The sequence below is a fragment of the Pipistrellus kuhlii genome, unplaced genomic scaffold (genome assembly GCF_014108245.1).
Source record: "Pipistrellus kuhlii isolate mPipKuh1 unplaced genomic scaffold, mPipKuh1.p scaffold_m20_p_1, whole genome shotgun sequence".
Taxonomy (NCBI): Eukaryota; Metazoa; Chordata; class Mammalia; order Chiroptera; family Vespertilionidae; genus Pipistrellus; species Pipistrellus kuhlii.
In genome coordinates, this window is record NW_023425404.1 from 194,017,745 (window position 1) to 194,041,264 (window position 23,520).

At 48.3% G+C, this 23,520-nt stretch overlaps 1 protein-coding gene across 7 annotated transcripts in view; it reads left to right on the forward strand.

Moving 5' to 3' along the window:
• Nucleotides 1-23,520, forward strand: part of BOD1L1 (biorientation of chromosomes in cell division 1 like 1) — a 45,501-nt gene that overhangs the window by 16,508 nt on the left and 5,473 nt on the right. For 2 of the 7 annotated variants that reach the window (XM_045574048.1, XM_045574057.1), the window contains exons 6-19: nucleotides 211-377; nucleotides 1,668-1,779; nucleotides 2,440-2,578; nucleotides 3,820-3,892; nucleotides 5,436-11,199; nucleotides 11,964-12,046; nucleotides 13,070-13,154; nucleotides 14,819-14,862; nucleotides 16,147-16,207; nucleotides 17,647-17,717; nucleotides 18,548-18,620; nucleotides 21,187-21,266; nucleotides 21,857-21,941; nucleotides 22,303-22,376. In XM_045574048.1, the coding sequence (XP_045430004.1) occupies nucleotides 211-377; nucleotides 1,668-1,779; nucleotides 2,440-2,578; nucleotides 3,820-3,892; nucleotides 5,436-11,199; nucleotides 11,964-12,046; nucleotides 13,070-13,154; nucleotides 14,819-14,862; nucleotides 16,147-16,207; nucleotides 17,647-17,717; nucleotides 18,548-18,620; nucleotides 21,187-21,266; nucleotides 21,857-21,941; nucleotides 22,303-22,376 (6,911 nt within the window). Of the gene's footprint in view, nucleotides 1-210; nucleotides 378-1,667; nucleotides 1,780-2,439; nucleotides 2,579-3,819; nucleotides 3,893-5,435; nucleotides 11,200-11,963; nucleotides 12,047-13,069; nucleotides 13,155-14,818; nucleotides 14,863-16,146; nucleotides 16,208-17,646; nucleotides 17,718-18,547; nucleotides 18,621-21,186; nucleotides 21,267-21,856; nucleotides 21,942-22,302; nucleotides 22,377-23,520 lie in introns of those variants that run through there. The other 5 variants (XM_036420312.2, XR_004984744.2, XR_004984750.2 and 2 more) reach the window with 5 other exon arrangements.

Genomic DNA, 23,520 nt, shown 5'->3' on the forward strand with positions numbered 1-23,520 from the left:
TCCTTTATGTTTGAAAAGCTGACCGTTAAGAAATAAGTGAAGATATGGATTCCAGCTTTTATAAATTTCTCATACTGGTATTTCCTCTATTGGACCTGCAAATACACTTGAGCTACCTGAATACTGCTTTTGCTGCTTGATGTTGATCAAGCATAATGTTGGATTTATTGCTAATTCACAGGGCTTTCCTTTCTGTTGACTTTCTTCCAGATGAAGAGAAGAACAAACAGAATAAAACAAAACCTCCACCCTGTGAGTCCCGTGAAGGAAAACCTAAGAGTGTACGGCAGGCTTACGTTCACAAGCCATTCCTTTACTCCAAGTATTACAGCGATTCCGATGACGAGCTCACGGTAGAACAGCGGCGGCAGTCCATTGTGAGTCATGTTCCATCTGTCGTTATTTTCACATGTTAAATAGGGTTGAGAAATGACTTGTCTGGGTGCAGGGTAGTGAGCATACGAATCAGCAGCATACAGGTTCTGCCTTCAGGCACCTTGTTATTACACTAGAGCCAGTGGTCGGCAAACTCATTAGTCAACAGAGCCAAATATCAGCAGCACAACGATTGAAATTTCTTTTGAGAGCCAAATTTTTTCAACTTAAACTTCTTCTAATGCCACTTCTTCAAGATAGACTCACCTAGGCCGTGGTATTTTCTGAAAGAGCCACACGCAAGGGGCCGAAGAGCCACATCTGGCTTGCGAGCCACAGTTTGCCGACCGCTGCACTAGACAGAATGGACACAAACACATGACAGGTGTCCGTGTCATTGTGATTAATAGTGAAAACCTGGTGACAGCCTGGAGGTTTCACGGTGTGGAAATGTTTGACTCAAGTGTGAATCGAGCTTGGGGTGTAAAGTCATGAGTGTAATATTAAGAGGGAAGTACAGTCCACGTGTTTGCTGGGTGTGAAAGTACTTCTAATTATAAGACGTGTCATTGACAGCAGCTTTTTAGGAAAAAAACAACCGCTTTATCATACATGCTCATCAGTTTTACGATGACTTGAAATTTCAGAAACATTAAACTATGAAAGGTTGTGCATCTCCCAATGAGGAAGTACATTACGTAGAAAAATGATTTGGAGGATGTGCACTAAATGCTATTAGTGGCTTAACTGTTGAAAAGTTTCTTTGATCGGGAGTTAGCAAACTTTGAGACAGTGAGTTGTGGCTGGAAAGGGGTGGTAGGAGTAACACCACGACCGTATTCTCTCTGGCTTTAAAATTCAGTGGCAGAAAGTTCTACGTCCAAAACCCTCATCCTCGGAGTATAACCAGCAGTCGTATTTTCCATAGGACTAACCTGTCACTGGACTCTGCATTTTAATGAATAATCCAAAAATTAGAGAGACCTGCTATGCCTCCCTGATGCTCAGAGATATTTTCACTGCTGTCCTTTTAATTGAGGCAACCAGTTTATTAAACCACCATTGCTCAAAATGATAGCTTTCCCATTCTTTAAGCTAATGCTATTCTGAAGAGTAAGAAAAAGTGTTCACCTCTGTCTCTGTTATTCCAGTAGCTTCCAAATTGTGTAGTGCATGTCACTTTTGCAGAGCCCATTCATTTGTAAGAACATTTGAAGGAGAAACATTGTTTTTTTTCAGTGTTTTGTTTTTGCCTGATAATCAGAATAATTGTGAGTATGTTGTGGTTTTAGGCTAAAGAAAAAGAAGAGAGGCTTTTAAGAAGGCAAATTAATAGAGAAAAACTTGAAGAGAAACGAAAACAGAAAGCAGAAAAGACAAAGTCTTCAAAAGCTAAGAGTCCAGGTATAGGAGATGTTAACTTTAATATTATAAACTATCTTACATACTTTTTTAGTTCCTAGAAGTGTATAATACTTATGAGATATAATTATAAAATAAAGTTATCTACATTATATCTTAGTAAAGCTGTTATATTTTCAGTTGTGGAAGGGTTCTTTATTTTTTAATCTAATGTGTTTAGTCAAGTTTTTAAAATTATATTGCTGTTTCTATTATAGATTAAATATTCAGGTACCAACTTATACCACTCACATGTTAGCAATTTATTTCCCAGTGGCTGTGGAACGAATTATGGAAAATAGTTTGTTAATTAAGCTGTGCTGGTGATATTACCCTGTATTTGTATAAAATACAAATACATACACATAGGAGGTTGGGCAAAGATGGCTTAGAGCTGAGAGTACCTGAAACACAGTTTATTCTTGTATTACTATTCATTGTTGTATTATCGTTGTTGTTATTAATACTTCTGCCCATCCCTGCGTAAGCATTTGAAATAAAAGACAAGTCATCTCCCATCTAAAATATTATTTGTATTCCAGCACAACTTGATTTTAAAGCCTTTTTGCATTTTCACACTTATTAGAAAATTTTACTGAAAAATAATTATTACTACTGTTTAGAACTGTTATGAAATCCCTTATAGATTCCTTTCTTTCCTAGGCAAAAGTAGTGTGGATTTAGAAGAATCATCAGCAAAGAGTTTGGAACCTAAAGCCCCCAGAATTAAAGAAGTCCTTAAAGAACGGAAAGTTTTAGAGAAAAAAGTAGCCTTAAGCATAAAAAGAAAAAAAGATTCAAGGTATGTGTTTTACCCGGCCCTGGTCCCATTGCAGCATTCTCAGCATGCTTCCAGAAGCAAGGCATTGAAAGTGACAGCGAAGAGCCAGACTTCTGTGTGTATGTTGTTGCATGCTTGTTAAAGACCTCGGAGTTTCGTTTTTAGAATCCTAATTCAGTGTGCTAAAATCTATAATATTTCAAAGTGTTCACCTTTATAATCTCTGGGGTCCCGATCTTTTTGATAATCGGATGGAACCTTTGGACTTTCTCCCCAGAAAAATACGTATGAAATACATGTGAGTAAACAAACAGTTGTCCCTAGAGTTCCAGGGGCTTATGGGCGCTCTCGATGGACTCGGGAAGTGTCTCCCTTTTGAACATTCAGGAACCACTTACACTGATGGCCTTCATTTTCCCTTCTTTCCAGCAATTCTCTTCGCCAGTAGTCCATGCTTCTCCCCATAAACCAGAGGTCTGACCCAGATTCTTTTGTAATACCACATTATCAGAGTAGATTCTGTAAGAATTAGAAAGCTGAAGAGGTAGAGTGGCTCCAGTGTTAAGTGAGCCATGGGCTACCATTTGCTGTGCCATTAAGATGCAATCATGTGAATTTATTACGACTTCAGGACACCTAAATCAGTTATTTGCAAAACTCTGAGAGGAGTTAGCTCTCAGTTTGCTAATACCTCATTCCTATTGATCTGTACAAATAAGACTACCGTATTTACTAAAAAAATAAATTTTTAAAAAAATAGTAAGACTTTCAAAATGTAATTATAGATCATAACATTCAGTTTCAAGCAGCAATTCAGGAATTTCTGTGTTTGTTCTACTCCCTGTGTAAGTGTTCCACGTCACATTTGGATTGTGTTCTCTGTTGACTAAGAATAGCATTTCTTTTAAAAGCCTTTTTTTATTTAATATATTTTTATTGATTTCAGAGAGGAAGGGAGAGGGAGAGGGAGTGATGAGAGAGAACCATTGATCAGCTGCCTCCTGCATGAACCCCACTGGTGATTGAGACCCCAACCCAGGCATGTACCCTTGACCTGAATTGAACCCGAGACCTTTCAGTCCACAGGCCCATGCTCTTATCTGCTGAGCCAAACTGGCTAGGGCAAGAATAGCATTTCAGTTGAAACATAACAAGTCTGCATTTATGGATAAAGTGTTTATACAAAAGGGAAGCTAAGCGCTTTTTTTTTTTAACCTTCCTGAAAATTTCAAAGTTTATTTTGACATTTTCCCCCTACATAGGAATGTTGATGAGAATTCTAAAAAGAAACAGCAAGCAGAAGAAGATTCCAAAGAAACACTCAAAACAAGCGAGGTATGTCTAGATTAATAAGCCCATGTTCTATGCTCTTTTGTTAGATACTTCCATCCTTTGAAGTAATACTTAGAAATGCAATTGATCTTTTCCAAGTTAAATAAAAAATTCCTCACATTCTATTATGAATTCCCATTATGGTCTGAATTCCTCATTTTGGCAAGTTGATTCATGTGATCATTTATCTAGGTAGTATCTACTTTTCTATTCTCTCTTCCCACCCACTCCATTTCTTATATTGGTAAAAACAAAACTGCCAGTTACAGTAACATAGAAGAAAAGGGGAATAAACAAAACCCCTCCCCATAACAAAGCACCTGTTTTCATTCTCTTGTTTTTCGTCCACAAATACACATAATTTTGTAGTGTGTGTGTGTATTCTTGCAAAATGTTTTTAACATTCACTCTTACTTATTTTATATATTTACTGGTAGCATAGTGTAGATTGACAGATAGGCCATAATGTAATCATTTCCTTATAGTCAAGCACTTAGATGTTTCTGAGATTTAACCATTTTAAATTGTAAAAATATGGGCAATGAATACATTTGTTCTCCTTTTTGGATTATTTTCTTGGGATAAACTTTTGCTTTTATTTGTTTTAAATCCTTATTTATAATTCTATAGATGAGCTATCTTAACACTTCCCAGGGGGAAAACTAATAATTTAATAATTATTCACAGCCAGTAAGTAGTCTTGATTTCTTTATTTATAAATTTGAGGCATATTTAAGTATATTCTGGTATTTTAACGTCACTTTAAAAAATATTTAATTTTATTTTGTGATGAATTTCTTTGAGAAATGATCCCAAAATTTTATTCACATTTATTTGTTAGAACTTAGGTTAAAATTAGGTGGATGAAATCCCTTTTAGTTTTTTCTTTGAGGAGTTTAAATTTTAGAGTATTTTTTAAAACCTTGCTATCTCCTGGTCCCCGTATTAGTAGAAGCACATTAATCTTTGTGTTACGTTGTAAGGAGATGCCATGGTAAGCTGACCCAGAGGCACAGAAATCTGTCTGGGAACTTCAGCCCATCATTTAAAGAAGAACAGTTTCTGGTGTCTAAACTAAAACATTGGCAACTTTTATTTTAATGAAAACTTTTTAAATTGGCTCCAATATGCCTTTGGACTGAAAAGAATATTGGATTGTCATCCACTCATTTTATATTTACTAATGACCACTGGGCATTGGTGGACTGTAGTGACTGAGAGTTAAAGAAGGCCTACATGCATGGACAGCCCTGGAGAAGCAGCTAGTCTCTCTGAAGGTGCCTGCGGTGTAGGGGAAAGTATTATACTAGATTTTAGACTGAGATCCTCTGAATGCATTGCCCAGGTCTGAGCTTACTGAGTCCTGCTGGGTTCCAGTTTCTTCGTGCAAAAACGGAATTAATAATCCCAACCACAGGCTGCTTGCACAGACCAAGTAAGGTTTAAGATATGTGACCACTCAGCATATGAAATGCACTCAGGTGTTAAATTTGGTACAAAAATGGACTGTAGTATTTCTCATATTTGAACCTTTATCTTCTTGCAGCACTGTGAAAAGGAAAAGGTGTCTTCTTCCAAGGATTTGAAGCATGTTCACACAAAGAGTGAAGCAAGTAAAACTACTCGGAGGCTCTCGGAGTGTTTGCATTCAGCGGATGAAAGCAAAAATGAGTCCAGAGTGGAGAGAGAACACAAAAGGCGGACCTCCACTCCCGCGGTGGTGGAAGGGGCGCAGGAGGAGACGGACACGCGCGATGGGAAGAGGCAAGCAGAGCGTTCAGAAGCGGGTGCAGAAGAACCCCCGAAGCAGAAAGGCACCCTGAAAAGTGAAAAGCACGTCAGGAAGGAGGATTCTGAAACACAGCACGTGAAGAACCTCCCCAAAAAAGAGACAAAGGCCTCCAAGGAGAAGCCAGAGAAAGAGAAGACTGTGTCCGAAGACAAGGCATCTGTGAAGCATAAACACAAAGGGGAGAGTGCGTATAAGGCAGGCGATGAGACGGAGGCCCACGCCCCTGAGAAAGGGGCCAAAGGGGAGGACGGTGCTCAGAAGCAAAGCCAACAAGCCAGGCTCTCCACAGATGAGAAAGCTGAGCGGAAGAACAAGCACAGGAATGAAAGGAAATTGTCCATTTTGGGCAAAGATGGAAAGCCAGTTTCTGAATACATTATAAAAACAGATGAGAATGTGCGTAAGGAAAACAACAAAAAGGAGAAACACCCGTTGACTGAGAAAACGAAGGCAGAGCACAAATCGAGAAGGTCGGGTGATTCTAAAATTCAGAAAGAGTCTCTGAGCTCCAAGCAACATGGAACCCCATTACAGAGAAGAAGTGAAAGCTTTTCAGAGGATAAGGGTGACGTGGACTCAACTCATCTAGATAGCAGTTCAAAACCCGAAGAGGCTGTTCCCAAGGAGAAGCGAAGAACCAAGAGCTTGCAGGATGAAAGACCTGCGCCCAAGTCTAAATCCAAAAGTCAAAGCAAGCCGTTAAAAGTCGGTGACACCGAGTCACAAGAAGGCGTCCCGAGACACACAGCTGCATCCAAACCAGATAAGGAGAGGAGCACAGAAGACAGTGACCCAGACAGACAGCGCAAGTCGAAAGCCGAGGACAGATCCGAGGAGGCCAGTGCTGACCCTGCAGCCGAGGGTGTGGCCTCCTCGGCCCACGGCACCCAGAAGGACTCTATTCACCGAGCAAAGCCGCTGCCGGCCAAGGACAAGCACAAGGCAGAGAGGGAGTCAGGCTCTTCCCGACCGGAGAGGAGGTTATCAGATGGGCACAAGGGTCGAAACGCAAAGCACAGCAGTAAGGATGTGAGGAAGAAGGAAGAAAGCAAATCTGATGACAAGGATGGGAAAGAAGTTGACAGTAATCACGAAAAGGCCAGAGGGAGTAGCTCAGTCACAGAAAAGAAATTGAGCAGGAGGGCGTGTGAAAATCGAAGAGGCAGCTCAGCCCAAGAAATGGCCAAAGGAGAAGAGAAATCTGCAGCCAGTAGTTCCTCCTTTCAGAGACCAAAAAGAGGAGGTGATGCCACTCAGATTCCCGGGCAGGAACCGATGGAGACAGACATGGAGCCGGCCGCCGGGAACGTGCTGGAAGCATCGAAAGCCCCAGAGAGCAGCAGCAGCAGTGCTCAGCACGATCCTGGCCTTGAAAATGCGATGAAGCCAAAAGCCACAGCCACGGTCCTAAAGGATGAGCTCCGAACTTCCACAGGAGATGCAAAAGCTGTCCCCGCCTGCAAACCGGAACGTGGGACAGCTGCGGCTAATAATTCTGAAAAGCACACCAACCCTAAAAGTGCCGGGACCAAGAAAGCACACGGTCAGAGTGCTGTGTCCAAGCCGAGTCCTGGGGACAGGGATCCCCCTCCGCCAGGAGCCCCGGAGACCAGTGTGGACCCCGAGGCCGCTCACAGAACGGTGCCTCACGTCCCGGCAGAAAACGGCCGGGCACCGAAGACTGGGAAGCACCCGAGACCCACGGAGGAGCGAGCTGTTCAAGAACATTCCACAGATGTGGACCCATCACTGTCCTTAAGTCCTGTGACTGCTGGGCCTCAGAAACAGCCCCATGGCGCAGAGGCTCCTGCAGGCGACAGAAGGCCTGTTTCAGACGGCGGCTCGGGCAGCACCGGCCTGGGGGACCGCTCGGGGCCCCCTCAGCAGAGCCTGTCTGCGAGGGAATCAGAAGTCCCGAGGTCAAGTCACGGCAAAGAAGGCAGAGCACTTGCCGCACCAGATGTGCCAGCAAAAGGGAGCCTAGATAGCAAAAGGCACATTCCAGAAGGTTCCCAGGCCACCACACTGCATGGTAAACAAGGGAAAGCAAACATGTCTGTGGGTAGCAAGTTAACAGACATGACTGTGGGACATGAGAATATTAGCAAAGAAAGCAGCTCGGTGGACGAGGTCAGGAGAGAGAGTACCATGGCTACAGAGCCCACCTCCAAGCAGACTGTTAGAACTGGAGGAGAAAGCGCCAGAACGGATGGGCCGGCTGCTGTCCCCGGCAGGAGCATGCGCCCCGAAAAAGATGCTCAGACCGGTGAACTTCAGCACAGCAGAGGCCCGGGTGAAGTAGGACACCCGACAGCTGCTGCAAGAAGGAAGGAGAGCAGTGAGGTCGACACCAGTGCAGGAGGTGGCACCGTTTCACACCAGAGGAATCGGAAAGCTGAGGACGTGGCGAGGCCTTCTCTGGCCACCAGCACTGAAGGGAAGGACAAGGGCGTGACCTCGAGCCCAGTACACGCTGGGGCCGCCACCACCACTTCAGAAGCAGGCGACGGAGAGGGGGCATTGCCTTGCATGAGCATCGAGGCAGACAATGGCCTCACAGGGGCTCCCAGCGCCCACGCCCTGCCCACCGGGGCCCACGCCAGCCCGGGCACCGTGTTTGCAGCGGCGGAAGAAGGGGGGGCCGTGGTGACGGAGGGCTTCTCGGAGAGCGAGACGGTCCTCACCAGCACCAAGGAGGGGGAGAGCGGGGAGTGTGCGCTGGCCGGATCCGGAGAGCCAGCCGCGGGCCCGGCAGCTGCCCAGGCGGCCACGGCCAACGACAGCGTCAACAGCGCTACGACGGAAGAGAAGGACGATGCTGTGACCAGCGCCGGCTCCGAAGGGAAATGCGAAGGCTCTTCCAGCCGGGACTCGGAAAGAGCCGGGGGGCCTGTGACCTTCACCGGGGAAGGCGAGAGCGACGGGGCCGTGACCAGCGCTGGGACAGAGCTGCGAGAGCGATCCTTAAGCCATGGGGGGAGAGCTGTGAGGAGAGTGGGCCCCAAAAAGGAGCCCGAGGGGACTGTCACGTGTACGGGAGCAGAAAGGGGAAGCGAAGGCACAGCTGTGTGCGCGGGCACGGGAGCGGGGCCGCAGGAAGAGCGCCTGGTGACGGGCGCGGCAGAGGTCCTGGCGGACAATGACACCCCACCGGGAGCCGGTGTCCCCCGAGAGGGAGCGGGGTCTGTGAACGACGGGGTGGAGGGCGAGAGCGCCGTCACCAGCACGGGCATCACGGAAGACGCCGAGGGGCCGGCCAGCTGCACGGGCTCCGAGGAGGGCAGCGAGGGCCTGGCTCTGAGCTGTGAGTCCGAAGAGAACGGGCAGAGTGCCACGGGCAGCGCCGCAGCCAAAGAAGCCACCAACGTGCCCCTGGTCGCCGCCGGGCCCGGGGACGGCGAAGACATCGTCACCAGCACGGGTGCCAAAGAGGAGGACGAGGAAGGGGAGGGCGTGGTGACCAGCACTGGGAGAGGCAACGAGGTCGGGCCCGCCTCTGCCTGCACGGGGGTAGAGGAGGGCGAAGGGGTGCCCGTGTGTGAGAGCGCGGAGGAAGCGGACGCCCGGGTTGGGGCCGCCGTCAGCGCCCACGAAGGTAGCGTGGACAGCATGAGCGCCTCAGACCAGGAGGTGAAGGACACGGAGATCTGCTCCAGCGCGAAGGGGATCGTGGAAAGCAGCGTGACCAGCGTGGCTTCGGCGAAGGCCGGGGTGGCACTGGGGCCCGGTGCGTGTGAGGGGCCCATGACCAGCGCAGCTTCAGGCCAGAGCGATAGGAAAGAGCACGCCGAGGAGGCCGCTATCTCCACGGGCCTGGTGGGCGGCAGTCACGAGGGGCTGGTGTCTGCCGCAGGCCCAGAGCGGGAGGCTCATCGCACGTCGCCCAGGGAGAAAGAAGATGAAGGCGCCATCACCTCTGTGGACAGTGAGGAGTGTGATGGCCACGTGGCTGCCACCGCCAGCGACACCGTCACCAACCAGAGTCGGGGCATGGGCCTGGTGATTTCCACCAGCACGATGCGTGAGTGCCCCGCGCCGCTGAGCGCCAGGACAGACGGGGAGGGTCACCCGTATTCCCTGCGGGCCGAAGAGGGCGCGGAAGGCCCCAGGGTCAGCACGGAGGAGTTCGAGGCCCCCATGCCCAGTGCAACCTCGGAGGAGAGCCCCGTGGCCGCTGGGGGAGAGGAGGAGAAGGACGAATGCGCCATGATTTCCACCAGCCTCGTGGAGGAGTGCGAAGTGCCCGTCTCCAGCGCCAGCACCATCCTGGGTGCGGGGGGCCAGCAGCCCGTCACAGCGGTGGGAGGAAGAGCCCCCGGCCCCGTGCTGGTCACCGAGGACTTTGAGGTGCCCATGCCCAGCGCACCCACCAAGGCCGAGAGCCCCCTCGCCTCCACCAGCAAGGAGGAGAAGGACGAGTGCGCCCTCATCTCCACCAGCGTGGCCGAGGGCCGCGAGGCCTGCATGGCCGGGGTGCCCGCGGAGAGCGGAGGTGAGCAGCCGGGCACGGCCGTGGAGGAGAAGGACGGGAGCGCCGTCATCTCCACCAGCTCCGGGGAGGACTGCGAGGGCCCGGTGTCCAGTGCCATCGCTCCGGAGCACGTGGGCCCCTCGGCCGCGCCGGCGGAGGAGGTAAGCGACACCACGGTGATCTCCACCAGCACCTCCGAAGGCCGGGAAGCAGCCATGCGCGGGGCCGGGCCGCAGGATGAAGACCGGCCTGCTGACGCAGGGCTGGAGGATGGGAGCGAGGCCGCCCTCATCTCCACCAGCACGGCTGAACTGGGCCCCGCCGGCCTGGATGGGCATGGAGAGACTCCGCCGACCGCAGGCCACCCAGAAGGGCCAGGCGGCCGCTCTGCCGCAAAGATGAGCAAGTGTGAGGCCCCCACGCCCAGCCTCATTGCCGAGAACAACTGTCAGTGTCCCGGGCCACTCGAAGGAGGAAAAGCAGTGAGCCCAGAGGACGGGCGGGCCAGGGTGCCAGTCAGCACACCCTCCACAGGGGGAGGCCAGTCGGGGGAGAAGAGAATACCCTTGAGCCCCGAGGCAGAGACGGCAGGGGACAGCGGTACAGCCAGCCCTTCAGCAGGGGGGGACGTGGAGAAGAGTGCTGGCCAGCCTGCAAGCCTGAGACCAGAGCACACATCTGGGCAGACGGCTGAGGGCTCCTCCGTCAGTACCCGCGCTATGACAGCAGGGAAAGCTGGCCCTGAGATGGCTGAGGGCGGGCCACCGGGCACAGGCACTGCAGTGGAGCAGCCCTGTCCTCCTGCCCAGCGGGACCCTACCACCACCGCGTGTGTTCACAGCCAAGGGCCCGACGCCACTCCTGCCCGCTCCGTCCTTCCGTATGTCTGCAGCTCGGCTCTGCCAGCGGCCGAGTGTGAGCAGGACCTGCCCATCGAGAGTGCTCAGGCGCCGGCTGAGAACATGGGAGATGGCATGACGAAGCCATCCCAGAAGGAAGGAGCCCTCGCGGTCACCGATTCTCCTGGAGAAAATGTGGGTGACAAAGGTGAGAACCCCTCTAATGGCAAATTGTAGCATTTTACAGAGATGATTGTGCGTTGAATCCATTTACAGCAACCTTCCAAAACATGGTTTTGATTCCAGAATGGCACTAAATAATTTACCAGACGCAAGGGTCAAGTCTCTCCAAGAGGAACTTGTGTTCAGAAGCTCAGAGCCTCCATTTCTCATGGGGGCAGAGGCAGGAGGCCAGGGGGCTGGAAGTCACCCACGTTTAAGCCAGGGCCAGTTCTCATAGGTTACTAACCCGTCCTGACCTTCAGCTCAGGTTCCTTGTCCAACTGACGGACACCTTACGTCAGCCTGTGAAATCAGTATTCTCTTACCACCATTTTCCAGATGAGCAGACGGGATCATAGAACTTAGGTAACTTGCATGGTACTTAGGTGCCTTTTAGAAAACACTACCTCTGAAGCTCAGCTTTCTGTTATATAAAATAGGGATCCAGGTGGCTATTTAAAAACAATTGGGAATAAATGTCTCCACAAATAATACACCGCGTCCTTCTTTCTGAGCAGCCCTCCTAACAGCAAGAGACAATGTTACCGTCTCCACAAAAAATCTTAAATGACCCAGGCATTTCCTCGGGTAATTTCCATACATACTCCTTTTTCTCATTTTCTGTTGACTGCCAAAGAAAATGGCAAAGTGGTGGGTTGTGCTGGGTAAGAGCCTTCTGTTTCCTTTTGGTTCAGGATGTATTGTGCAAGCAAGTTCTTACATTGGTTTAATGGCTTTGACTTTCATTAGGCAGCGAAGAGTCTCCATCGTATGGCGTGGGAGGATTGGACTTGAAAGCCGGCTTGAAGACTGAGGTGCAGCTGCGCCAAGCTGTAAGTGGTGTCCATACCGTTTCCCCTGTGTGCACACAGACACGTAAGCTCTTTGTAGCTCTCATGTTGTCATTGAACTTAAGACACTTAAGTACAGTTAATGTTGCATCCTGTGGTGGAGAGCCAAAAGCTCTCCTGTATGTAGGGTCGTCATCATTCCATTTGCTCCAACCAGAAACCCGAGTCACCCACGTTTAAGCCAGGGCCAGTTCTCATAGGCTCCCTCCCAGAGTGTGACTGGAGTCCTTCTGTTTCTGGTTCTGCAGATGCTGCCCTAGTCTCCACCCCGCTTCAGTGGGTCCCTGCTAACTTCCTTCCTCTCCGGCCCCACTCCTCTGATTAGCACGGCCCTGGGCACTAGCTTGAGAAACATAAATTAGGTCATGCCATTACCCTGCTTAAGATTTCCAGTGGCTTCCCATCATACTTAGAAGAAACCTGGCTTCTCATGGCCTTTGTGGCTTACATACTTTAATCACTGTGTCCCCTTCTCAGCCTGCCCCCGAAGCGCCCTCCCAGCGAGCAGGGCAGTGGTAGGCAGGCAGGAGGGCTCGAAGGAGGACATGGGAGTTTGCATTGGAACTTAGCAAGTGGATACAAGTTCACCAGAGAAGGAACAGAAAGCGTGCCAGTCAGGGAAGTCAGTTGTAGGCACAGAGGGAGGGTCCGTGGTGCATGGGAGGTACTGCATTGGTTTGGAGGTCCCGGCCTCGTGAGGGAGCAGTGCCGGTCAGGAAGGGCCTCAGTGTTACTAAACTGGAGTTTTAATGTAAAGCAGTAGGAGAGCCATTGATGGGTGAAATATGAAATTAGATTGATTTTTCGTTTTCTGGTGTGTTTTTTTTGTTTGTTTGCTTGTAAAAGCCAACATGTATTCATTTTGAAATTTTGCACAGACTTGATGAAGTAGCGTTTTATATTGTTACAAAACTCTGGGTGTTTTTTTAATTCGTTTGAGGTTAGATTTGCCTTGTTATAAAAACCGCAGCTAAGTAATGTTTTATGGCAATTTGGACTTTTTAGACACTTGCACCACCGGTGGAAAAGACAGCTCCTGAAATTCCAGCACCATCAGAAATTCCACGTGGGAGAAAGCTGGCTGGACGAGGTAAGCTCCTTTTAGCAGGTGTTCTCGTCATCTTCCCTCGCATGTGGTTGTACCTTTCACTGAGGCTTAGCATCAGTAGCCAGCTCATCACAACTTGCTGACAGGATATATGAATTTGCTTTGCATGTTTTAAAATAGGTGAGAGAGAACCCTCTGATTTCATTTTTAACACAAACCTTTTCTTATGAAGTGCCATTTTCATAGGAGGTAACTTTATTTATTTTATTTTTTTAAGATATGTTGATTTTTTTTATAGAGAGGAAGGGAGAGAGATAGAGAGTTAGAAACATCGAGGAGAGAGAAACATCGACCAGCTGCCTCCCGCACACCTCCTACTGGGGATGTGCCCACAGCCCAGGTACATGCCCTTGATGGGACTCGAACCTGGGACCTTTCAGTCCGCAGGCCGACGCTCTATCCATTGAGCCAAACCAGTTAGGGCAGGAGGTAACTGTTTAAATGTGATAGCTCCAATCATGGCAAACAGAAAATTGCTTTGAGCAAGCTCTTGCTCCATCCCCAACATGTGTCTGTGCCTCCCTGCTCTCCTAGGGACTGGGGCTGTTATCACAGCTCATTTCCAAAAGGCAGGGCTGCTGCTGTGCATCCTCCTCTCTACTAGTAACCCCCTTGCTCTGGGCTTGGGAGCCCTGGCCGGGCACTGGTGACCACGCCTAAGCTGCTCCCCGCTTGCAGAGCCTTCCGGCCCGTCCGCACCGCAGTCGTCAGTGGCCACTGCAGTCTTAGGAGAGTGCGTGCCCAGCGTCAGGAAGGATTAGGGCAGCAACGCGCTCTGTGGTCCAGAATTTGTCTCCACTCAAAACTCATTGAGGACCCCGAAGAGCTTTGTTGTGTGGATTAGACCTCTTGACATTTACCAAGTAGAAAACTGAGCCCTGGCCAGTGTGGCGTCCTCCCATGCACTAGAAGGTTGTTGGTTCGATTCCCGGGGCACATCTAGGTTGCAGGTTTGATTTCCCAGTGGGGGGCTTGCAGGAGGCAGCTGATCGATCACACATCCATGTTTCTCTTTCCCTCTCCCTCTCCCTTCCTCTCTCTGTAAAAATAAATTTTAAAACAATATTTTTTTTTAAAAAAAAGAGGACACTTTGGAGATTCTGAAGTCCTTTGTTCCCACAGTTATTCCAGATCCCTGTGTCTGGGTATGGTTCAGTAAGAGATGTACTTACGTAAAAGGAAGTTGTTTGAAAGAAAAATGTGCGTTCTGTCATGTTGATTAGAAGCAGTAGACCTTGTACTTGAAGTTTCCAAAGAATATAAATAGACCTTTGCTGTTCAAGGGGAAACTTGAACAGCAAAGGTCTATTTGCTAACTTTTCATCTGATGACCCGGCTTCGCACTGCGGCCTGCCTGTCTGGAGGTCTCCCAAGCTGCTTCCGAGCTGCGGGGCTTTGGCCATGAGATCGGGGGTGAATTAGGGACACTGCCATTGCAGTCAAGACCGGCCGGCGGCTTTCATTGCTGTGGATGCTCTGATAGAACGTGGACCAGAGAGAGTACGTGGTCAGAGTTATATAAGCCACAGGCAGTCAGGCGCGTAGCATCTCAGCCCTGCCTAACTGCTCTGAGCATCTCTGAGTTGCTTCTTTGTGGTCCAGGCTCAGTACTCAGTTTCCTTATCTCTCACTGTCGTTTTGAACAGCTGACCAGCAGAGGGAGTCTGGGTCGGTGAACGCATCACTGAAGGTGAGTCGCTGTGGAGGCTGGTTTCCTCGTGGTTGGGTGGTTTTGGTTTAGTGTTTGAGAGCCATGGGGGAGGACTGCCCTGTGCATTACTTAGGAGACAGGAGGCGGGCGGTAGCATGCTCTCCTCTCGAGTTCACCTAACCAGAATATTTACTTGTCCTTTTTCACATCCCACTATATCCACTGGTATCATGAAATATAGTTATTTTCCTCAAAAACAAAAAAGCTGCTCTGAATTTCCAGCACTGAATCTAGGCCAGTGTCACGAAAGAAGACCGAGGAAGCAGAAGGCGGCCCAGATTGCTGAGACCAGGATGCTCACCTGGGGCGCCAATGTTAGGAAATGTCAGAGAACCAGCCTTCCTGTCGGTTCTTGCTGCGTTGCAAGCCGGTTTGTGGCAGTCATTAACAGCCTATTTTTGAGAACTCAAGTTGACTTTATATTTTAGTGCAGTCTTTCTGAAAATACCAAACTGTAATGGCCAGGTATACTTTTTTTTCACATGTGGCTCTCGTAATCCCTTTGGTGCCCTGAGATCATACCAGGAACGGACACTGTAAAACGCTTGTACACTGCAGGCGGCCACAATCTTTCCCCAGCCCCTGTGGCCTCAGGGGCCTCACCCCCTGGACACACCCCGTTCGGAGCTGGAAGCTCAGCACAGGCTGCTGAGAGAGAAGGAAGGAGAAGCCTATTGGTTTGGTTCAGCTGCAGAGCTAGCGGGCGGCGACTGTGAGCTCCCATCATGTGTCCTGTCCTCCCTCAGAGCTTTCCTCACTCCCTGAGTCCCCGCAGCTGCCTCCCCATCCAGGCACAGCCAGCCTTTCTAATTCTGGGTTTTTAACGTTTTAGGCTATTCTGAGACTTCCCCTCAGTAAAGAGAAACCAAAGGTGTAGTTGACAAGATTTGCCAAAGAGAAATCTTAGGACAGAACGACAGAATCCTTTAGCATTTTAAGTAAAGAAAAAAAAAAAAAAATCAAGAGGGATCATTGGATGGGAAGAAAAATCACAGAATTCAGGGATGTTTTCTTTCTTACTCTTTTGCGGTAATAATTTTAAAGGCAAGGGAGAATAAGCACATGAATGGTAATTGTTAATGGGGTCTTCCTCCAGAAGGTGCTCTGTGTTCTTGAACTTGGGGTGAAAATGAAAAGAGCACGCATCCCAGCCTCTCTCAGCGTCCCCACTAACTTTAGATCATGCACATCCCCTTTCCTTTCCCTCCTGCCTCCTAGACTTCTCAGATTATCCACAACTACAGTTTCCTATTGTATATTTAGGTGGAAAATTCAGGCTCAAGAACAAATGAAGACGTTCACAGCAAGTCTCAGAACAAAGAAGGTAAGTTAACTAATTTCCTAGGAGTCATTCTGCTAGCAGCTACAATGACACTTGTTAAATGCCTGGTGTGTCAGGCCCTGGGACAAGTATCCCTAGGTCTCCTCCCATTGAGTTGAGGTAATGCAGTCAGGTGAGGTGGAGTTGAGGAAACTGAGGCCTGAGAAGCCCAGGCTTAGTCAAGACCAGGCAGGCAGTGTGTAAGCGATGCCTGGAGCACTAGAACTTGCCAGTGACCTCATGGTGGGCTCCATTCCGTGCACATGCAGACATGCAGTTCCTGTGGTGTGCACGGCGGGAGAATTCTGAGCTGAGGGCTGGCGGGGTTAGTTCCTCATGGATGAGGGCTGTCTATGTCTGTCTCTCCCAGGGGTGGGGTTTCACTTCATGACGGAGAAGGCTGCCAACTCCAGAGGGATAATTCTCTTCTCCAACAGAACAGGGAGTTTGGTTTGTTCCTACCAATTTTGTTCATTCTGTATCTAGCAATGGGGAAAGTGGTCTTAATCCCCGCTAAAGCCATTTTATAGCGTGTTACACCATATTTCAAACCAGCAGAAGCAACAGTAATTATAAATCCATGTGCTCACCACCTAATTTTGTCATAACTTAAAATTTATATTTGCTTCAGATGCTTTTTTTTTCTTTTTTAACATTATGGATACAGTTGAATCTACATTATCCCATCCCAATCCCAGTGTCCTTTTATCTACCCCACAGAGACCCACCACTCTATTCACTGTATATGTTCTCATACACAGTGCGGAGCCTGTGGTGTGAGCGTTGGGAAGAGGGTATCTTGCAGAAACTCCACCACATTTCTTTGGCAGCACTGTGTTTGGAAAGGTTGTCATGTCCGTGTGTCTCCTCTAGTTACTTTCCTTCAGCTGCTCTGTAGTGTTCCGGGTGTGACTAGACCAGTTCTTACTTTTTGGCTTCATTAGGTTTTTAGTCACTTCTCCCATGACAAAGAGCTCCCCCATGTGTGATCCTGTCCCTGTTTCTGGGTACATGTGTAGTGAGTGCACCTATCCCTCTAGGTGTGGATTGCTGGGTCGGGAGACACTCCTCGGTTTGGCTGAATGTGCCAAAGTGTCCCCGGTGGTTTTTCAATTGTCACCCCGCACCTTCTCCCATGTGTGATTATCCTGTGGTTTGGGGGTTTGCTAACCTGGTGATTGAGAAGTGATGCCTGTTCTTGGGCACACATGCTGTGCTACTGCCGGGGCCAGGAGGGGGGCTGTGAAGTCAGGGATCCTCTTCCCTCCCTAAACCCCTCTGTCTCACATCTGGAAATGGAAGTCCCAGCTTCCCTGATGGTGTCCCGCCACGTCATCTGCAAAGTCTCCTCCTCTTTCCTTCCCCTGCCACACTCGGCCCTACGGTGGGTATTGGGATGAATAAATATTTAAAGTTGTTTTTCTTTTGTGCTTATTGCTCAGAGATCTCCAGTGCTAGAGATGACGGCACAGAAGCCAGACGGGGTCAAGGTGCTGAAGCAGATCCTACAGAGGTGGGTTTTCATAAGACACTTGGGGGTTTTGTGTTTTTATGGTGTTTTCACCCGTGCACAGAGGCTTCACTCTGTGTATATGTCACAGATAAAGGGGAGGGTTGAGAGTTCGCCATATCACTGTGATCTGTGTCTGCTCAGCTGGTGCCCAGGTAATTGGACAGACTCCGGGGTGTCTTGGATGTGTCCCTGTCACACACTCAAGAATCTCTTTTCATGTCCTGCCTCTCATCTGCCCTTTCATGGGCCACTGAGGGGAGAGAAACACCCGTTAATTCATGTTGTGCCTTTGATTGTCACGCATAGCCCGACTGCAGAGATTGCAACATGAGAAATGCTTTGTAAATGCATTTTAGAACTGTGTGAAGTATAGTGTGTAACCAGAGACAGATTTGATAGTTCATGTAGATTTACACTCGAATTGAAAAAAGAAAAGGCTCAAGCTAAATTAATCCAAATCTAGTTGCCAAAAGTGTTATTCCAGACTTTTTTTTTTTTTTTTTTTTTAATATATATTTTATTGATTTTACACAGAGAGAAATTGAGAGGGACAGAGAGTTAGAAACATCGATGAGAGAGAATCATTGATCAGCTGCCTCTTGCACACCCCCTACTGGGGATGTGCCCGCAACCAAGGTACATGCCCTCGACCGGAATCGAACCTGGGACCCCCCAGTCCGCAGGCCGACGCTCCATCCACTGAGCCAAACCAGTCCCGGCTATTCCAGACTTTTATATGAAATTATATGAAGGCTAGAAGTTAATGTGTCTTGTTTCAGTGGGCAGGATATAAATCCAAGTGTCTTTAACAGGGTCATTCTTAATTTCAGGTGGAGGAGAAGGAAAAGCATACACCTAGGAGGAAAAGGAAGAAGCACTACCCCTCTTCAGAAGACGAACTGGGTACTTAGAACACTCATGTCCTTGTTTCAGGCGTATTTGAAAATCATGTTTTTTTCACATGTGAAATAGTGGACCAAGAGCAGAAAATTCTAGAGGGTGGTACAGTTGACTCTTTAACAGAACAAGGGGTAGGGACCTTGACCACATACACAGTAGAAAATCTGAGTGCAACTTAGGTCAGCCCTACACATGCACAGATTCCCAAACAAGGATCAAAAACACAGTTGACCTTGAAGAACGTGGATTTGAATTGCCTGAGTTCACATGTGTTCGGGTTTTTAAATCAAGCCCGTGTGTTCATGGATGAATTGTAGTTGTTTACTTCCCAGCTCTTGAGTGTAGTTGGTTTCCAGACCAGCTTGACACCTGAAGGGTCTTTTATGGACTTGGTCCAGATTGTCTGCTGAGGAAGACCCTGCCCCTGGGACTCCTGCAGCCGGGGCCTGAGGCCCAGCCAGGCACCACCAAATTCCTTATTTTAGGTTGAAAACCAGTGCCCCACAGAGCTAGTGAAGCACTAAAGGTCCTAATGGCCCTCCTGCGCCTCGTTGGCTTCCTCCTGGTCTGTGGCAGTGCCGTCCAGCAGGAAAATGCCCTGTATTTGTTTTGTCTAGAACAGTGGCTATTGCCGTGCGCTTGAATGTGGTCCATGTAAATGAAAGATTGAATTTTTTATTGTGTTCAAACTTAATTACTTTAAATTTCAGGAGTCCCGTGTGGCCAGTGGCTACCATTACTGGACAGTGCAGAGATTTTTATACTTTAACTAGAGGCCTTGTGCACAAAATTTGTGCACAGATAGGGTCCCCAGGTCCTCCCTTCCATGGCTGCTGGCTCCCAGCCAGGGCTTTCCATTCCACACTGCTCCCTGCTGGTCAGCACATGTCATAGTGAGTGATTAACTCCCGGTCAAACTCCCATAGAGACACTTTGCACATTAGCCTTTTATATATAAAGATACCTGACACAAAGTACAAGTTCAGTAAACATCTATTTACATAAAAGGCTAAGTGACTAAACGTATGTCCGTCCATCAGACAGACCGACCAGCCGGTACGTATGACAGGAACTGGCAATTTATTTATTTATTTATTTATTTATTTATTTATTATTTTAAATATATTTTATTGATTTTGTACAGAGAGAAGGGAGAGAGATAGAAAGCCAGAAACATCGATGAGAGAGAGTCATCGATCAGCTGCCTCTTGCACACGCCCTACTGGGGATATGCCCGCAACCAAGGTACATGCCCTTGACCAGAATCGACCCGGGTCCCTTCAGTCCCCAAGCCGACGCTCTATCCATTGAGCCAAACTGGTCTTGGCGGAACTGGCAATTTAAAACTAAACCTTGACTAGCACATGCGCAAGGCCGACCTGCCAGTATATATGATGCACAATGGCAATTTAAAAATCCTATATAATAAAAGCCTGATATGCTAATTGTCCAGTTGGCCAGTCAGTCGTTCAACCAATCAAAGCATAATATGCTAATGATATTCTAAGGCCACTCAACTGCTCTCTATGACATGCACTGACCACCAGGAGGCACTCAACCAGTTGCTATGGTGTACACTGACCAACAGGGTGCAGATGCTCCAACTAGTAGGTTAGCATGCTGCTAAGGTCTAGCCAATCAAGTCTGAGCAAAACAGGCTGGACGCCCTGGAGCCATCCCACAGTCTCTCCCTGGCTGGCCAACTCCCGTGTCTCTCCCCTTCCCAATCATGCACCGGTGGGCTCCCTCGGCATGGTCTGTGCCCTCTTGTATTCTGGGACCCTTTAAGGGATGTTGGAGAGCCAGTTTTGGCCCAATCCCACAGGCCAGGCCAAAGGACCTGGTGTGTGAATTCATATACCGGCCTCCAGTATACATATAAAGCTTTTGCTGGTGCCAATTGCATGCATGTGTTTTGATATGTCATTGTCAATCGTGAAGTTGGTTGACACTTCTATTATAGAGAAAAGGCGAGTAGTGATATTAAAATGTTTCTTCTAATTAATTGCCTTTCAGTGTGCATGAATCCATGCACCAGGCCACTAGTTAAATAATATATGAGAAAAAATACATAAATACTTTGCTTTTTTTGATAGGAAACAACTATTTTATAATTATTCAGTTCATACTATATCTAGTTATTATCCATGGCAACATCCACATTCACAATAACAATGTGTTAGGTATTGTCACCATTTAATAAACAAAGAAAATAAGATCCTGAGAGATTCCCAGCCAGGCCCATGGTCTTCATCACTAACTGCACCTCATCAGAAACTCATTCAGGAAGTGGAGTATCCACATGCCCTCAGCCCTTTCCATAGAACTGCTGTGTTTGTGGTGACATCTGAGCGTTTGTGGATTTTTATATTAGTATTTTTTTTTTTTTTACTTTGCCAAGGCCAGTGTTCAGTGTTCAAATCACATGACACGCATACCTTTAGAATACCTAGCATCTCTGAAGCACACGCCCCGGAAAAAAGTCTCAGACTGTCCTAAAACAGAACCGAGTGTTTCATTTCCCATGTAGCTTTTCTCCCTTTGTGATTCTGTCCAAACTGATTTTCAGACGATAATTCAGATGCCCCGGATTCCAAAATAGAAGCAGCACGGAAGCAACGCTCTGAGGCTGAGCCACGGGATGCGAAGGTATTTTTCCGCACGCTGCATTAAACGTCAGGAGCGACCCCGTCACTGCAGCCTGAGCACGTATATAGTTTTCCTCCCAGTACCCTCTTCCTTTACGACTCTCTCATAATAACCACTGTATTAGCAGAGGTGTATTTTTTAGGCTCAAAAAAAGAAACAAAAGGTACACTTTATTTTTTTTTTAAATAATAAATTATATTTCATGTGCTTGTTATAAGATAGACACTACTAAAAATCCAAGTACAATTTTTTTATTTATTTCATTAAATTTATTGCAAGTTCCCGTTCTCTTGCATTTTCTCTTGAAAACACCAAGTCCAGGGTGAGGGAGAAGAGCGGTTTCCATTTTGCAGGGAGAAAACGGGCGGCTTTGGTGCTTTACACTTGAACCTTATCTCATGCCCTTCAGCCTTCAAAATTTGTGGCCTTTTTATACTTTCACTGGCAGCAACGTAGTTCCTTTTTAAAAGTTTACAACAGACTGTTCTAAAAGATCACTGGGGAATTGTTTTTTTAAAAAAAGGAAAACTTGGGAGGCTAAATAGAAGAGTTTGTAAAAGGCGTTTCTTGTTTTGTTCACTCCCGTGCAGGAAGAGAACACTGGGGATTCGGAAGAGGCATCTAAGACCAGTCCCAGCACGCGCTCCGCTACCGCGAAGGCCACGGAGGAGCGAGGTGAGGGCATCTGCTGGTTGAAATGTGCTGGGAGGAGACTAACCCATCAGGCAGCAGCATCTCGGGCCAGGCATCCCCGACAGAAAGCACCTGCTCCTCGCTCCCCTCGATCATCCTGGCACGTGCCTGCTTAGTATCCCGGGGCTTCATATCCATGGAGCATCGTTTCCGATTTGGGTCCTGTTCTACCCAAAGTGTGCTCCTTACCAGCTAACCAGAGCCTGGCTTCTTAACTGTGGGGGCCTGGGCCTGGGCCTGAGAGTGGAGTACGTGTGTGGCAGGGCCTGTGTGGTCCCCGAGGTGGGGTCGGCGGTGAGGCTGACCCAGGTCCCCCACTGACTGAGCTCTGCCGATTCTGCAGATGAGTACAGCGGTGGCGAAGCTGCTGGCGAGAAGACAGAGCAGAATGACGACGACAACACCAAGTCTCAGGAGGTGAGTGAGGACGTTTTTATACTTGTTCCCATTTACTCCAGGACTAAAAAAACAAATAAAATGCTGTAACCTCAATTTTCTTTTGAAGGAGTTGAAAGAAGTTGTGCCTTTTTATATAGTGCATTTTATCATTGTCATTTTGATTAATTGTGTTCTCTTCACCTTCATTTCATCCAAACATTTTTATGAGCCTATTTCTGTCCCAGCCGCACAGGGTCACCCAGAGCTGTCCTCACAGCCACGTCCAGTGCCGCACAAGCAGCTTAGCATGGCTGCCCACACAGCGGGGGCTGCTGCGCCCCGGCTCTGGGCGGGCAGAACGGGAGGAGCAGCCCGTGTGCGGGCCTGCGGGGTCCCACGGGACCAGGTTTTGAGGCCTGGCAGAGGCTCCTGGGGGACTCTGTCCATTCGGATTTGCAGAGAGCCCCATGGGGCACATAACCACAGTGGCCTGGGACAGGCCTTTGAGTCCAGGAAACAGCCTGAGCCCCCGCCAGGCCTTCTAAATAGCCATTGCCTACTTTGCCGGACATATATATATATATATATAGGAATTGATTTTTTACAGAGAGAAGGGAGAGAGAGGGAGAGTTAGAAGCATCGAGGAGAGAGAAACATCGATCAGCTGCCTCCTGCACACCCCCTACTGGGGATGTGCCCGCAACCAAGGTACGTGCCCTTGACCGGAATCGAACCAGGGACCCTTCAGTCCACAGGCCTCCGCTCTATCCACTGAGTCAAACCGGTTTTGGCTTGCCGGACTTTTTAATCATCCTTTGTTTTCTCATACTCTAAATGAGAAATTCAGTGGCCCCCTTTCTTCTTTATAAGGAATAACGTGTGGTCACAAGGGACTAGATTGGATCCGAAAGTAAATGGGTGTGCGTGTTTATTCAAAAGTGAAAGCTAACACCACGCGCCCACTGGCTCTGCCTCATTATCTCAGAATTCTCACAACCGAGAGTTCACGCTGCAGTGGCCAGCGTTGGAGGTGAGGGGGCGGCGCTGAGAAAAGAAGTTCTGAGCCCAGCGTCCTGTGTGTTTAAGTGACAGAGCCAGGATCGGAGACCTCCAGGGAGGACCCCAACTCTCTTTTTGAGAAGATGACATGTGATCTGTGTGATGGCAGATAAAATGAAGGTGT